Below are 14210 nucleotides of genomic sequence, written 5' to 3'. Positions count from 1 at the left end.
TCCGCTACACAGAGTAGACACGCAAGCCAGGTAGGGCCGACATGGCTCAGCTCATGTGGTTGTTGATGTTTAACTCCATTAAGTTATTAGCTTTAAATGAACTGATTATATTTAATGTAGTTGGTGCTAAGTTATTAATAAATTAGTTGTGGAAACTGTACAGCTGATCCTCCTGAATCGCGGCAAACATTGTGGCGCCCGCATAACTGTTAGCTCAACTAACGCAATCATTATAAAAGTGTTTAAACAACAAAACACATTCATATACATATATTTGACAATCAGAATATCAGATGTTTCATGACATAGTTTACAAGTTTTATATATATTGAATAAAAAAGAAAAAATGCCATGAAAATATTAAAGAGATACGTTCTAAGTTGCCTTGAAAAAATGTGCACAATGTGCATTAAGTTATCATTCGTAAGGCATGTATATGGAAACGTAGGGTGTGTATATTTAAACTGGCGAACTGTATGTGATCGGATTCTAAAACTCTTAAACCCGCTTCCTTTTGGGTGATGAAGAGTTAGTCAGAAGAGACTGAGATGACAGAAGTTTTCGTGAGTAAATAACTTGCGATATGTGAGGCAACTTATGTTTTTCTGTTAAAATACTGATTATTTGAATACTGATTATTTTTGCTATCGCAATTGGAGATGAAGTTATCTCAAGTACACGAGATCATAGTTCGCTACTTTGTCGATTTACCACGGGTTTTTTTAGAAACCTAAATGCCAAACTTAATGGCAAAACCTCTTTATAAGAATGGGTTCTTATATAGAAAAACAATGTCACAGTATCAATCCCAGGCAAAAGAGACAGAAATGATTGAGGGACAGGGAGAGCAGGACCACTTTTAGAGGATTAATTCACCAAATAAAATGAAATTCTGTGATTACTCCGTTTCTACAAATCTGTACACATTTCTTATTTGGTTAAACACAGAGTATTTGGAAGAATGCTTGTAACCAAACATTTCTTGGACCTCATTGACTAACATTGGCAATGGTAGTTAAAAGTGCCCCAGAACTCTTTGCTCTCCTTCATTCTTCAAAATATCACTTTTTGTGTTCAACAGAACAAAAACAAATCAATGTAATTTTTCTTATATATGGTAGTCAGTGGGGTCCAAAAACGATTTGGTTACAAGCATTTGTCCAAATATCATTCTCTCTGTTCATCAGAACAAAGACATTTATACAGATTTGGTGAGTAAATGACAGGATTTTTCTGTGAACTATCCCTTTAATGTTTTTGGAGTTGTGGCTGTTCAGCAGATGAACATCACAGGCTCATCAATTAACAGTAGGATCTGTCAATTTTACAAGTGTAATGAAAACAGGTTGGTTATTATGAGTATGAAAACGTCTCGGTTACGTCTGTAACCTCCGTTCCCTGATGGAGGGAACGAGACGTTGTGAGAGACTGACTGGGGGTTTGATCGTGAGAACCTACCTTCTCCGAGATAATTAATTATAAAACGCCAATGGGCTTGGCGAATGGCACGCACAGGCCAGTCTCCGCCCCGTACATACGGGTATAAAGGAAGATGGCGGCGGTCATTCACTCACCCTTTGTACTGAGGAACCTGAGAGGGCACTTCCGGTCACTGCAGTGGTTCGGCGCAGCGTTGTGGCATGAAGACACAACGTCTCGTTCCCTCCATCAGAGAACGGAGGTTACAGACGTAACCGAGACGTTCCCCTTCAGTCGTTCTCTCGACGTTGTGAGAGACTGACTGGGGATCTATCTAAACGCCACAGCGCTTGCACCGATATCATGACCTCCAGTGGAGCGACCCTGACTAGGCTAGCGAGTCACAAGAGTGCTACCGCGAGATGTAATCTTCCAGTCACATAGTATCGGTCATACTGAGAAGCCTGCACTGACGGCATCAAGGACAGTGGCATACGCCTCTAGTAGCGAGGAGCTGTCCGGAACCGAATATTGGGGAAACACTGCTCCCATCTTTGAAGAGTGTGTTACATTATTTTCTGCTGCTTTAGGAGTCAGTCTGTTTATTTTTTAGTTTGTTTTTTATACTACATACGTTTTCACAATAACAGAGATAGCATTTAGATGTGGTTGTATGTTGATGGCTTGATTCTAAACAACTAAAAAACATTTCAATAAATAGTTTTCAAGAAAAATAGGCTTTTTCATTGATCCAAAAAAACTTAAAACAATTGATAATGATGCCGTCTCCATGCTACAATAATGATAGTAGCAAGGCATACCTCTGTGTTCACATATATTTATACAATTCTGACTTTATTATTTGTGTCCCCTTCAAAAATTGCTCTTAAGAAATGTTATGTTTATTGTCCCCCCTACTGTTAAATGAAATTTACGCCCATGTAAGTATTGCTTGAAACTCAATGTATGTGTGAGAAACCCACTTTGTCTTTGTTCATAAATCCCCAGATACCAGCAGCGACCTCACAGGCAAACAGAATGACCAGGCAGGCAAAGAACTGTTGAGGAAAAATATGTTTATGGGCAAGAGTCAGTCATACCACTGAGCGAGGTGATTATGCATTTTATTATAAACACTCATGTAGATGGACTTTGGAGAGGTAGTATTAAATGTTGTTAGAAAACTATTAGAATATACCAAAACTATATATTTTGTGTAAATGGTCTAAGGATGTGTTACTCACAGTTCCCAGAAGACACTGGGATTCTTGTATGGCCCCATAGCAACCAAGGAATCCAACAAACATCATGACAGCACCAACAGCAATCAAGATGTAGACACCTGCAAAAGATAACATAATGATTGTTAACAGAAATCCAAGATCCTTAAACAAAACTTAATGAATAATGTTAACAGTAAGCAACCATGGAGTCTTAAAGAGTGAGCCATAGAGCTCAGCTTCTTAAAGAGACAGCTCACCCAAAAATGACAATTCTGTAATCATTTACTAACCCTTGAGTCTGTACAAACCTGTATACATTTCTTTGTCCTGATGAACACAGAGAAATATAAAGTATTTGGAAAAGAGCTTGTAACCAGTTTTTGGCCACCTTTAACTACCATAGAAGGAAAAATGAATGGTAGTCAAAAGTGCCCCAGACTGTTTGCTTTCCTACATTCTTTTATCATCTTTTGTGTTCAACAGAATAAAGAAATGTATAAAGTACTTTTTCCTACTATGGTAGTCAATGGTGGCCAAGAACTGTTTGGTTACAAGCACTCTGCAAACTATCTTTCTCTGTGTTTATCATAACAAAGAAATGTATACAGACGTGGAACAACTCGAGTTATGAGTAAATGAAGATGATTTTCTGAACTGTTCCTTTAAATGCTGAATTATATTTTCAGGATGCAGTACTTCACTGTCACCAGCAGAAGCCACCGTGTGCTTATTTCTAGTCGAAAGGGAGGAAAGGAAGAAAATGCTAAACATTTGGAAGTAAAGAGTGCCCAAATTAACTTTCTGTTTCCATTCCCTCACTCAAAGAAAAAATTTAGAAAAAACTGAAATTCAGCCCCTTTATGTAACACTAGGTACATTTTTGGAAGTAAAATAAAACAAAATGTAAGCTGTGCATTCAAAACCCCAAAAGAAAAATGAAGTAAACATTTGAGGTACTTAGTAACTGGTGTAACCATAGCAACCCCAGGAGGCCCTAGGGCACATCAGAGGCGTTTGCGTGAATCTTCACAAGACAGTGACAATGAGCCCTCCACGATGAGAAACGGACATACAAATGTTAGGTCACTCAGCACACAGTATATGACTGAGCATGAATGAATTAAAAATGAGTCTTCCACAATTCTTATTTTGAGTCATAGCTTTCCCTTGTGTATGTCGGCTTCGGTTTATAATTATGCATTATTTACATAAAGCAAACAATGTTGTTTGTTCCTTTGTATCATACATCTCTGCTGTTCTAGAGGGAATTTTAAGTTAAATGTTGAGTCATTTTAAAGATAAGACCAGAGACTGTGCACACGCTTTCTAAAGAAACCTGTGGTTTTATTACAACATTTTACTCAAGTCAACTTGAATAGTTTCTGCAATGCTGGTGACTTATTATTTACAGACACACTTAATTAAGCTGCATCACTGAATACAAACAGTGTATACTGGTTAACTAAACAATACTTTTTTGCTCTCTCTGTTGAAGTACAATACTAAACATTTTGTTATTTCTACATGAAATTTGTTATCTGTACCAACATCATCTCTCATCTCCCAGCCTGCACAAAGAGTGCATCTTCGGTTCTGCTATAGTCAAAGAATCTTAATCATATTAATTATATTATGTGCCCAAACTGCCAATGATTTTAAAAACCACTGAATGTTATGCTGTCATTTAACATCAATACACATCTTACTGCAAGAGATGTTTTTTATAAATCAATGAAAACTAGGGAGGCGTAGGAGGGGGTCAACTGGCTCCATTTTCTTAATTGCGGTGGGTTCTGGGCTCAAGGCAGTGCCACCAGCCCATCTCTCACTGTGACAGGCCTGAATAGAGCAGCAGAGGGAGACTAGCATACTGATCAGCTTCACAATACACTTTCGCTTTTAAAAACCACACCTCGCTTTCTTTTTCTGCTTGTTTCTTTCATCCTTAGATTTCTGAAATGTATTTAGAAAATTCACATATCTCACTAAATACCAGCATATGTGAATAACTGATATGTAAACAAGCACAAAAAGCTTTGCTGCTTAGCAGAGTATGTTTTGACATGATTGTCTAAACCTCGCCATATATAAACTGAGGTGAAAAAGGAGGATGTAAGAAATTTCTATGGACAGGTGCTTCCTGTGTGGAATGAATGTCTTATGAGACAATACATAGAAGAAACACGGAATCCTCTGGGAAGTTACTGATTCTGATGTCTGCGTTTCTGTCTGTACATCTAAGAGGGTGCATGAATGAGAGTGTGTGAGTGTGAATAAAGTTCCCATTTCAAATGCAGCTTTTTCTGCTAATTCAAAGAGCAGACATGTGGCCCTCAGCCAATAAAAGACAGACAGACAGTGAGAGCGAAAGAAAGAGCTGGGCGTGTCACATAGCAAAAGGAAATTTGCAAAAAGAAAAAGAATGGAAAAAGAGAAAAAAGGAAAATATGATGGAGAGGAACAGGAAAAGACGGCAGTTATCAGTATAAGAAGAATAAGACCAAATTAATAAGAAAAGGAACTGAAGAAGTGGACAGCTGTATTAGTTAAAGGGATAAGTCACCCAAAAAACAAAAATTATGTCGTCATTTACTGAACACAAAGAGAAAGATATTTGGAAGAATGCTTTTAACCAAACAGCTCTTGGACTACCACGGTAGAAAAAAAATATTTTTATAATGGTTTTGTTCTGTTGAACACAAAATAAGATATCTTGAAGAATGTATGAAAGCAAACAATTCTGGTGCACTACCATTGGTTGTTGTCCTCTATGGTAGTCAATGGGGTCGATAAATTACATTTACAACTAAAGAATTAGTATTTCCTGACAGAATGTTCTTTTTTGGGTGAACTATCCCTTTAAGAGTGAATGGGGAAAGAATACGAGCATGCACACTTAGAACAAACATATGATGGCAGAGTTCAACCACACTGGAAGTGATGGTGAGAAGAAAAACAGCACAGAGAAAACGAGAAAGAAAGGAAGGAAATGAAAGATAGGCATTTTCTCGGTCAGCAGGCTCCTGTTCTGGAGGAGGGGTGGAAGAAATTATGAGCAGATTTTTCCTCTCCTTTCTTTTTACTCTTGAGACTGTGTTCTGTATCTTCTGTCCTTTAAATACAAAGCCTGTACATGCGCATTTAGGTTCACTTAAATGTGTCTTTACTACTTTAAACAACACCCTTTATTAAACACTGGCACTTATTTTCTTATATTAGTTTGATTAAAGATTAGTCATGACTCATGTATCTGTAAGCCTCTTCTAAACCTGCCGCTGCTGTCTAGTGTTCCTCTAGTCTAGTAAGTGGAAACGCATTCATAGCTTTTCTAAGGATAATTACTTCCTTTTCCTGTTTTCCTCATCAATCTTGCCTTTGTTTTTCTTTTAACGAGGCCGTTGACTCCTTTCCTCTGTTTTAATCATTACCTCTCACTCAGCTCAACAACTAAGATGATCGTAAGGACTTTGTGTGTTTGTGTGTCCACACTGCCAAAATAAAATTTTCATTATTCACACGATCAGTCTTCATCAGAGCAAGCTGATAAAGTTGCTGTAAAATGTTTAAGTGTGTGTGTGTGTGTGTGTGTGTGTCTGTGTGCGGTTAAACTGAACTGGCCTGAACAATTCTATCACGTTTCCGGATGACAACCTGAAAGAAAAAATGCTACAGAAAACAGCAAACAAGATGTATTGTTTTTTCAGTGTAATACTGCCAGGCCTGTGTATGGAGGGTGTGGAATCTGGAGTAAAAGAACCAGAATATGAATGTTGTTTTGCAAACCTTTCTCTATTTAATGGTGTCTAATCTGGTAATGGAATCTTAGTGACTATGATGATATAGCAAGAAAAGGGCTAGGTTAATATTTTGTCAGGCTATACCAGACTGACCAACTGGCTTCTGACAAATTGGAGCTGTTGAACTGTCACATTTGACAAAATTAGACTAACACAGGATATAGGTGTCATGATCCTGCCTCTCCTTGTCTTGGTTTTCGAGTCTTGTGGCAGGATTATGTCAGTCCCATGTGTTTTGTGTGGAGAAAGAGCATTGTTTTGGTTTAAGAAGCCATGCTCTCTCTCCAGTGTCGCGTCCTTTAGTCCCGCCCCCTTGTTTCCCCGGTTAGCGGTCCATTAGTGTTAGTCTTGTCTCCAGCCCTGATCCATCTTTCCCTTAGTGTTTCAGTCCCCTCACCTGCCTCGTGCAATCCTCCTGTTAGCTTTCCCTTAGTGTTTCATCCATGTCACCTGCCGGCACTCTCCCTGTGTCATCAGTCCTTGTTAGTGTTTCCCTTTATCAAGCCCCAGTTTCCCTCTGTCTCTTGTCGGTTCATTTTGCATTTTGCACACTTTGCACATTTACCCTTCGTCTGTCTGGATTACCCGTGTTCCTGTTCCCTGGATTCAAATTTGTGGACTTAGTTTGTTTTTCTTAAGACCTTGTTTGTTTTGTTCCCCTTGTGGGAAGATTTCAGTCTTGTTTGTGTTCATGTTTTCCCCACCGAGGGTCTTTGTTTTGGATTAAAGTCTTGTTGTTCAACACATGTCTGCCTGCGCTTGGGTTCTGTCCACAACCATAACAGAATGAACCGACCAACTTCGAACCCAGCAGGCAAGATGGAGGCAAGACGAGCGACCCAGGCTCATCGCCTCCTCCAGTTACGCCAGGGGCACTGTGATGTATTGGAGTTTGCGGACCGCTTCTTTGAGGTGGCAGGGGAGATGGTCCACAGTGAGCAGGAACAGATGGTCCTGTTCAATGGCGGTCTCAACCAACCACTAGCGCGGTGGGAAATGCAGATGCTGAGACCGCTGGGCTTCACAGACCTGATCAGGTATGCCATGAATCGGCCGGAGCCCAGTGTCTCAGTCCAGCCCAGTTTTTCCACCCCGCTGGCCGCCATCCCCGAGGGCCATACCCTGCAAATCGGGGCCGTGGGCCTCTCCTCACCCTCTGCTCCACCACCAGCTAGCCTCCGTGGTAGGCGTGGACGGAGGGAGTCGTGGGATTCCCCGTCCGACTCTTCCAGCACGGAGATAGTGGGGTCCCCCACCGCTACTCTGCAGCCGGCCACACGTCCTCTGAGCCGGTCAAGGAGGAAGAAGCAGAGGAGAGTGGCACCATCCTGTCCTGCCCAGCAGCCGGTATCCAGCTCTGCCCAGGCGTCAAGTCCGGCGGTCCCGCCAAGTCCGGCGGTCCCGCCAAGTCCGGCGTCTCAGCCGGCGTCTCAGCCGGCCCTCCAACCTCCAACCCAGTCAGCCTTGCCCCAGCCGTTCCCTACTACGGCCGTCCTGTCATGCCCTACCCCTTCTAGTTCCTCCCACTCCAAGAGAGGTATCCCTTCCATGCCCAGACCTTCCTACCCCACCCCTCCGCCCAGCTCTAGGAAGCAGGGTCCTGTCCCTCCTAAGTCCCCACCCAGTTATGTTCCCAAGTTTTTCCCACCAATGCCGCCTCCCCCCTTCCCATTGATGTTTATTTTATTGTCCAACCCAATCCCTTTCTAGTCATGTCAGCCCTGCCCCTAGTCTGTTCTGTGTTTATGGTGTCTGTCCTCCTGTCTGTCAGTCTTGTCATGTTTAGTGTGATCTTGAAGAACTCCTGGAGGAGTTCTTTAAGGCGGGCGCTCTGTCATGATCCTGCATCTCCTTGTCTTGGTTTTCGAGTCTTGTGGCAGGATCATGTCAGTCACATGTGTTTTGTGTGGAGAAAGAGCATTGTTTTGGTTTAAGAAGCCATGCTCTCTCTCCAGTGTCGCGTCCTTTAGTCCCGCCCCTTGTTTCCCCGGTTAGCGGTCCATTAGTGTTAGTCTTGTCTCCAGCCCTGATCCATCTTTCCCTTAGTGTTTCAGTCCCCTCACCTGCCTCGTGCAATCCTCCTGTTAGCTTTCCCTTAGTGTTTCATCCATGTCACCTGCCGCCACTCTCCCTGTGTCATCAGTCCTTGTTAGTGTTTCCCTTTATCAAGCCCCAGTTTCCCTCTGTCTCTTGTCGGTTCATTTTGTTTGTGGACTTAGTTTGTTTTTCTTAAGACCTTGTTTGTTTTGTTCCCCTTGTGGGAAGTTTTCAGTCTTGTTTGTGTTCATGTTTTCCCCATCGAGGGTCTTTGTTTTGGATTAAAGTCTTGTTGTTCGACACATGTCTGCCTGCGCTTGGGTTCTGTCCACAACCATAACAATAGGTCATATCCTTAGAAGGAAATCTAACAAGTATAATCAGCAACTTCAGTTCCATGGCAAGTTAACTACAGAAATGTGTTTTGTAGCATGTTACAGCATAGAAGACATTCTTGTGGAAACACAAAACCGTACGTATTTGCCAGAACAAATCGCACAATAATGCCTGTATCCTTCTGTTAAGTTTATTGAAATTACATTTAAATGTGCTTTTTCAAAGAAATTTCAAAATAGTACAAATCTACAAACCCTTCAAGAATTCATTTGAATTCAAAGTGGTAATGGAATAAAACTAGAAAAGGCTGCGCTGCCTTAATATGCCATTACTATTACGACCAGTGGCATTCATGTGCTATTGCCCAAGCTGTATCTCACTAAGGTCCTGTAGCTGTGTTCTGATTGACATTCTTCAATTCATCAAACAGCATCTGGCGGACACCCAGCCAAACTCTTTTGACCAATTAATTTGTACACTTAAATAGGCTTTCAGTACAGAAGAGCATAAATCCACATCAGTTCTGTGGTACAAATAAAACCTCAAGACCATGAAGAATAGTGCACTTCTATGTTGATGGTGAGTGCTGATGGATTTTTAAAGTGATTGTGATCATAGGAACAGGAAGCCATTTTGCTAATTGAATATAAATGTATTCTCAATATTGACTGAAAAACCATTTTGGCTAAGTGTCTAATGAAGCCTGTTGACATCAGCATGCCACCATACAAAAGTTACACCAAAGGGTGTACCGCTCCAATAATGGTCTGATTAAACTGATATTTATTATCATGTTCTTCAGCAATGCTTATCTGTTATGTTCTAACTGTTTCATACGTTGGTTTTCTACTTTCAGTCAGTGCTAATATTGTTAAAGGAATAGTTGTTGATTCAAATCTGTATACATTGTTTTGTTCTGTTGAACACAAAACAAGATATTTTAAAGAATGTGTGAAACTACACAGTTCTGGGGCACCATTGACCACCATAGTAGATTTTTTCCTAATATTGTAGTCAATGGTGTCCCAATACAAACATTGTTTCAAATATATTTTCAGTGTTCAGCAGAACAACAACATTTTTACAGATTTGAAACAGCTTAATGGGGAGGACTAAGATGACGTATTTATAATTTTTGGGTGAACTATCACTGTAATTCATACAGCCAGACATTTAGCAGGAGTTTTACTTGCGTTCTCCTTGGGATCCCCACAGGATGTTTTAGTAGATTGACACTAAGCACTTTGTCATGTGTCTGATTTTGGTCTGAAAATACATGCCTGCCTAAGGATGTCCTAGAAAGACATTCATTAGATTTGTTTTCTTTATTAAAGTGGGGGATTTCTTTGGTCAATGTTAAACCAAAAACTGATTACTCATGTACTGAAATGAGGTATGTGGTAATCTGGAACATTTTCCTATTTAATACTACAAAGTAAAAAAAATCTGTAGAAATTACAGTATTACTGGGAGCAGTTTGTTCAAAGATAAATTAAAATTAAACATTAAGAAGTCTTTATCCTTACAGAAGCCTTGGTGAGCATAGTCTTACTATTTTTGAAAATACTAATCTTTAAAAGCTGCATCATAAATTAATACATGATATGTCCATGATATGAATGGCGCCATCTGCTTCTATGTGCGGTGAAGTCTGGGATTACTGTAATCATAATGATCAACACAAGAATACAAAGCGCTTTGACAAACTTGGCCACTTAGCAATATTTAGAAGTGTGTGCCTATACACCAGTGTTGTAATGTGGCATCTACTGTGGCACGTAGATATGCTGGCTCACTTTTAAAGCGGCCCTGCAATTGTGTTTCACGCATTCTGACTTCTTTACTATGTTAAACATGTTGTCTTCTCATGCTTAACATGGTCAACTTGTCAAAAAATGAGTTGGACATTTTTTTAGAACATGAAAAATCGTTACGTAACAACTTTTCTTGGTGCCTTATTGGACAATTCCCCTGGAAAAGTCACTTTCACTTCAACTATGTTCGCGATGTTCAGCTGTGTTTGTCTGTTCACTGCATTTGGCGATGAATGTTATATAAACGGTGGATATAACGTTGGATTTGGAGATTGTCTGAAACTGATAGAAGGAGCGACGTTCCCGGCCCAAAACGATGCCGGACATGATCCGCACCCGGTTCACGAGTATCCGTGTTTGGCATGCTGTCCGGGGAGCGGGCTCCGAGCTTGCCAGTTACTTCTGAACCCGGAACAGGGCCTTTAAAGGGTGATTTAATTGAAGATCAATTCAGAATATGGAGGTATGGGCGTTGGATGAAGGTCTAGAGCCAGCCGCCTGAAGTTCTTCGTCCTGATGTTGCTGGACACTGGGGGCGGTTCCAGGACCTCGTCGGTAGGCACCGGCATGGCAGCTGCTGAGGACAATGAAAATTGTGGCCGGGCCTGAGGCAGAGCGAGCAGGGAGAGAATTGTGGCTGTTGGAGCAGCTAATGGAGGCAGCCTCACATTAGTTGCAACATCCAGGGTGGGGGCTTGAGGGAGGGAAGGATGGGGCTGGAGTGAGGGAGGGAAGGCCAAAGCCCTGGGGAAGGTAAGTATAACTTTGGGCCGGGGCCTGTGTTGCTAACAGAAGCACCCTCACGTTAGTTGTCGACCTTGGCGCCGCTGGCCAAGAGCTTGCTGAAGTGAGGGGGAATGATTGTGAGCAATCTGGAACCACCTGTGGAGGTAGGCTCATCAAATATTGGTGACTGAAGATGGTGGGGCAGGCCGAGTTTCTTGGGAAGCAACGGCTGGTGCTGCTCGTCCGGGGCGCGGCCCAGACTAGCCAAAAGCCTACATCGTTAAGTGAAACTGTCTAAGTGTTGTTGATAATGTGTGTGCACGTGCTTTAGTTCCGCCCTCCCCCCACACACGTAGCATGTTTTCGGAAATAATCGTACAGCCATATATTTTTAAATGTTATCAAACTAAAGACCCTAGGGACATTTGAAGGGTGTGATACTTTTCTGTAAATACTCATTAACATGAGATATGCGGAAGCTCTGTGTGTTATAGCCGCTTTAAACACTTCGTGAGATTCACGTCAGATCGACTTATTGCACAAAATACGAACATGACCTCTGTGATTTTCGTGATGTACTATATTGTCGTGTGTACATGCGACAATTCTTCACTTAAAAATGTATGTCACTCAAGTAAATGTAGTGAAGTAAATGTAATGCGTTACAACACACTACACTAGGCTATAATGTTAGCGTGCTCTTGTCAGCAAAACACTGCTGTTGTCCATTTAATGCGGCATACAGTCAACATATTCATTACTTTTTAACATGTCCTGTGTACTGCAATGTGCTCTACCTTGTCATTGTCAAACTTTGAAATCCGCAAATAATGTAGCTTATTCCACACCTTGCAAAGTGTAGTCTCATGTGTGCACTCTCCACAGGCAGTTAGTATTCTTTTTTCCGCCTCTAGAGCTCACTATTTTTCTCTCTACTCTATTATTGCATACCACAGTAAATCTTTCCCTGCTGCATTCAATCTTGTTTTATTTTTTTGCAGATTAACGATAGTTATCAATATCTGGGTCAATTAATAGGAAAAAACTGTGAATCAGTCGACATCTAATCTAAAGTAACCAATATCCCAAATGAATACAAACTTCTGATTTATTGTACATATTGTAAATAGGAATTAATATAGCTCGAAGAAGGCCTAATGGCACTGAAGTCGCATTTATATGAGCCCTAAACTCTTGTCCAAAATATACTCTCTGTTTAAGTACAGCAGCCACTCATCTCATTTTGTTTCTATGGATACATCATTCCCCTGCCATTAAGGAATAATTGAGTCACCCAGGGTCAGTTCCATTCCCCTAACACTCAGCAGCAGGGGTTTGCAAGAAGAGGCTGACCACATACCACCATGAGGCTTACACAATGCTGTATGAGCAATTCCTCAACAAAGCATGAGTTTTAGTGGTCGAGTTAAGGATGTTTTAGTGTTAACGCATCTTAGAGCAAGACAATCTTAGATGTCCTATTTTAACGTATTTCTTTCCTTAAACAACAAACTCATTTAACCTGTTGGCCATGTTGGACAGTTGAAAATGAATACAATGCATGAAGAAAGGGTTTGGGTGGATATTGGAGGTTTTAAAAAAACATGATTTACAAAAATTCAAGATACAATACAACACAATTTCTTTTAGTTGTTGGCCTTTTAAAATATTCTGTGGCAAATACAGCCACACCACCCCAAATGCTGTTCAAATATGTGTATTGTTTTCCCTCACAGTAAATCTCACCCTTGAGAAGGGCCAACAAATTCACAATCTGGTTTAAATCAGGTAAGGAAGGGGGCCAGATCATTAGTCTGATGATGATGTTTCAAAGCCTCTTCTGGTTAGCCAAGAAGGGGATTGCTTGGCCGCATGCAATGGAGACTGTGGTCTTTGTGAATTATTTGACTTGTTTGGCCATTGTTTGGCCAAATACATTAGCAAACCAAGACGCTCCAAGTATCATCATTAACAAATTCAGCTCTCACCATTTTAATTTTGTATAAATTGTACACCTTGGCACTTCTGGAAACTCGGTGTAATTTGCAGTTTTGGAAAATGAAGACACTAGAGGGTTCCCTGGTAGCTTTACACTTAATTGTTGATTCTAGTGATGTATATTTTTGCCTTTTCACAACAGCTTTTTGAGGAAATGGATAGACACTGGAAGCTATATCTTGAGATTAACTGACAAAATAAATAAATATGCTTCCCTCAACCTTTTTAATAACTAAATTTATACAGTACAGTATACGCCTACATTTTTGAACAGCTGTTGCTTAAGTTCCCTTTTTTAAATTACACTTATATTATACCTTCCAATAAAAACAAAATGTAATATTCAATTGAGGATTAGAGGGACAGTTGTTTATTCAAGGCAAAAGCCTGCCTCACCTGAATCCATCCACAGCTCATTCTCTGATGGGTTCGGGCACTAGTGATCTCTCACATTACACTCCATAAAGAGCAATGCAGGGCGTGTAGAGATTCTGGCTGCAGGCCATTTCCTCACATTAAGATGTTGAGAGCTGTGATGTTTCATCTGCACGCCTTACATGGCATCTTTGCACTTTGCGGACAGGCAATAGATCAAAGCGTGCATATCTGATCCCGGCAGAACAACTTTGAGTCCAAATGCACATTCCCATTCATCACCTGCATTATGTCATTGAGGTCTGCCTGGACTGTAAGCAACTCTGTATTGGGTTTATTTATTGGGTTAAAATGCGTTAGTATTTTACAAACCCTATTTTACCCACAAACCCCTGCTGGCACCACCACCCACCACTGCTTCTCCCAAAGTGCCTGAGCCATAAGTGATCTTCCAGTCAGCCCTTCAGCTGTTCCCAGACATCACA

The 14210-nt window shown here is 40.9% G+C and overlaps 1 protein-coding gene across 1 annotated transcript in view; it reads right to left on the bottom strand.

Annotated features, from left to right (window-relative positions):
- The window catches only part of cd81a (CD81 molecule a), a 28529-nt gene that overhangs the window by 2645 nt on the left and 11674 nt on the right, over window positions 1-14210 (bottom strand). The window contains exons 3-4 of the mRNA XM_079464682.1: window positions 2664-2761; window positions 2403-2477 (exon numbers count right to left, since the gene is read on the bottom strand). Of these exons, the coding sequence (XP_079320808.1) occupies window positions 2403-2477; window positions 2664-2761 (173 nt within the window). The remainder of the gene's footprint in view (window positions 1-2402; window positions 2478-2663; window positions 2762-14210) is intronic.

The sequence above is a fragment of the Barbatula barbatula genome (genome assembly GCF_947034865.1).
Source record: "Barbatula barbatula genome assembly, chromosome: 1".
Classification (NCBI taxonomy): Eukaryota; Metazoa; Chordata; class Actinopteri; order Cypriniformes; family Nemacheilidae; genus Barbatula; species Barbatula barbatula.
The sequence above is the reverse complement of the archived record's forward strand: the minus strand, read 5'-3'. Positions and strand labels throughout refer to the sequence as shown.